The 3,326-nt window shown below is 29.9% G+C and overlaps 1 protein-coding gene across 1 annotated transcript in view; it reads right to left on the bottom strand.

Annotated features, from left to right (window-relative positions):
- Positions 1-569: 569 nt before the first annotated feature.
- Positions 570-3,326, bottom strand: part of LOC105620976 (tyrosine-protein phosphatase non-receptor type 4) — an 8,804-nt gene continuing 6,047 nt past the window's right edge. The window contains exons 11-17 of the mRNA XM_012202451.1: positions 2,423-2,600; positions 2,164-2,331; positions 1,903-2,078; positions 1,621-1,820; positions 1,133-1,476; positions 737-1,021; positions 570-653 (exon numbers count right to left, since the gene is read on the bottom strand). Coding sequence (XP_012057841.1) covers positions 570-653; positions 737-1,021; positions 1,133-1,476; positions 1,621-1,820; positions 1,903-2,078; positions 2,164-2,331; positions 2,423-2,600 — 1,435 coding nt within the window. The remainder of the gene's footprint in view (positions 654-736; positions 1,022-1,132; positions 1,477-1,620; positions 1,821-1,902; positions 2,079-2,163; positions 2,332-2,422; positions 2,601-3,326) is intronic.

Below are 3,326 nucleotides of genomic sequence, written 5' to 3'. Positions count from 1 at the left end.
TATGCAGATATATATATTAGTTTTTAAATTAATTACGATTTATTTAACCTATAATTAAATTTTCATAGATATATACTATATCTTACAATTTTTGTTATATATGTATAATTAAATCTATTTTTATATTACAAATTTAGTAATAATATATCATAATACATATTATTCTTTTGAGGCTTTCTACGTGTCTTATAGAAATATTTTAAATTATAAAGGATTAATACTCTCGCAACAAAAAATATAATCACATTTTGTACAAAATGGTGTTTTGCATAAAGAAATAAAATCATTAAAATACAAAATAGATCTTCTATATATAAGAAAATAAAAAAAAATCGAAATTTTACAATAAATGAGAAATAATAAATGGACGTCATTATGTATAGTGAGATTATACTTTACGTAGTACATATCTGCTCTTTTTTATTAGGATATACTATATTAAATATATATTATTATACGCGTTATTGTCAAAATATAAAACTACTTTCTAATGGCATGAGGCTTGATGCAAGATGTGAAAGAAGAAATGGTATAATTACAAACGCTGCCCATCGTATGAATTTTTATTTTCATCTACTAAACTCTGGAAGTGGCTTGGCTATTCCTTCGCTATAGGCTTTATGGACTGCTTCACACACAAATCTATATTGACTCTGAAAGAAATATCACATAAGTAAAACTATATATCTTATATTATCTAAATAGATATGAAATAATAATAATAAATAAGACTTACAGCATTCTGTATCATCATTGCTCTTTGATCTCTCATAGAGCGTACAATATCTAATGGATATACTGGTTGATTAGCTTCAATTAAACACAATGCAGTTTCCATTAAAACTAATACACCAGTTCGACCTATTCCAGCAGAACAATGCACAACCGCAGGTTCGACTATTCCAGTACGAGCTGCTCTAACGCGTTCTGTAAACATAGTAAATTGTCGCCAATCACTAGGCACTCCGTGATCGGGCCAGCTGCAATACTGCATATGTGTTATATCTCTTTCTTCTCCAGTCTGCAAAGAAATATGTGAAAAAAATACATTATATAATATTATCAGGTATTATTTTATACTAGCACGTACTAAGTAGTATAAAAATTGTGATAAGAGATAAACTTTACTCACATTAACATCGCGAAGTATGAATTCTCTAAAAATAAATGTATCTTCGATATTTTCTGCAGTCGATGTAAGTGTGAGATTTCTTAATGTGAGAGTTTCGTTATATGCCGGCCAATATTGATGACATTTTGCACGACCTCGTTCAACTAGGGTTGTAAGCATTACGACAAGTGTACTACCCGCTTCTAAAACCATTTGCCAAAAGTCGGCAACGGTGGAAGACAAGGGACCCTGTGTAGCAATATACCTATTAATAATGCCTGAACCTGGTATTTCCATGTTCACGTAATTGGCATTGATGTAATCTCCATTCGCAGATCTCATCAAAATTACTCGAGTAACATCATCTATAAAAATATATATACATTATAACAAATTTTTAATACAAATTTTATTTCAATAGCTATTTTATCTTGTAAATGGATCTTTTTAATAACTTATTAAATATAATTAATATAATTCTATTTGTTACAGAGAAAACTTGAACTTACACGGCGAAATATCCCGATAGCGATTTTTTGATTGATTTTCCGGTTTTTTCGATTCAAGTGACGTAAGTTCCGGATTTTTTCTATATAACTGTTCATATTGCGCGATAAGAGCACCGCTTGCTAGACCGTCCGCAAGCAGTAACATAGATTGAGCCAATGCATCAGATCCAATAGCTGCATGAGGCGCATCAGGTACATACCTAACAATTCATTATAATAAATTAGATTTAATACAGTTCAATACAGAATTATGTAGAAAACATTTATAACTTGGAATTATACCTATAAGGCGGTTCTTCTTCGGACGTCTCATCAGTGCCAGCCAATGCATTATATAGAGCATTAGGTCTAACAGTTAAAGTAAGTTCACCAGATCCACGATCGCGTGATTGCCGTATTAAATTTACTACGCGTTCATGCAATAAACCACTCACATCAATTCCATTGATATAAACAACCTGTAAAAAGAAATGTATTTTACAAGAAAGAAATATTACATAGGCAATTGATATGAATAAAAGTATGCATTAAATGATTAAATACTTGATCTCCTTCATTCAATTTTGGATAACAACGATCAGCGGGTGTATTTGGTGCTACTCGTGATACTAAGATTGGCATATCCAAATCTAATCCACCTTTTACATTAAAACCAAAACGACCTTGTTCATCTGGTGTTAAAGATATGGTTACTAAACCGTCTTCTAATATCTAAAATAATTATTTAATAAATATTATTTATTGAATATCTTTACTTTTACTTGTTAGTTATTATATAGGTATTTTCGATAGACATATATACTTGTGGAGCTGGTGAACTAGTAGGTTCGCTATAATCTGGCAAATCGTAAATATTTCTTTCAGCAGTTGTATCATCGTCTGCATAACTGAACACTCGAGATCCTAACGCTGGTGAAAATGCTCCACCTCGTGTATAGCTTCCTGTTATTTCTTCCCTCAAAGATAAAAAACCACCCTCACTATAAGAGGAGATAAATAAAACTAAAAATGCTAAATAAAAATAAACGTTAACTGTATAGTTATAAATCATAACGTAAAAAATTACATATTCCAAAACAATTGTAAATCACAAAAATACAAATCATAATGTTAAGATATATATATAGATGTATTATTTCAACATCTAATTTTGATTTTGACAGTAATTGACTCTCTTATTTACAAGGTGGGACCCACCACATATGTATTTCACGGATTTTGATCAGTTTTTACTCTGTTGTTATTCTGGAATACCAAAGAATAATTCCTGTAAAGCAGTAAATTGCACTTCTACGTATTTTTCGAGAAAATCATAAATTTAGATCAGGACGACAAATCGCTTTCAAACCTTTTTACTCTTCATTTAAACGTAAATAAAATATTTAAAATTATTTAAAATCAAAAAAATATATCTCCGACGGACACGAATGTATAAACATATAATCCGAGTATAGGATCCGTAACATTGTACTATCTGCGTCGTCTCCTACTGCTTTATGAATGGCCATTCGCGAGATGTTTTAAGCTTCGATTGAAATCAAAGAATGCCAATTTTCTCTAAAACTGTCAATTTTCGGTTCTAATATATATACATACATATATATATATAATATATATATATATATATATAATTAATTTAATTTAATTATCTACCTACCCGTAGGTAAGGAAACTACTCTNTCGTATAAACTAAACTACTAATTATT

This window comes from Atta cephalotes, assembly GCF_000143395.1.
Source record: "Atta cephalotes unplaced genomic scaffold scaffold00031, whole genome shotgun sequence".
Taxonomy (NCBI): Eukaryota; Metazoa; Arthropoda; class Insecta; order Hymenoptera; family Formicidae; genus Atta; species Atta cephalotes.
The sequence above is the reverse complement of the archived record's forward strand: the minus strand, read 5'-3'. Positions and strand labels throughout refer to the sequence as shown.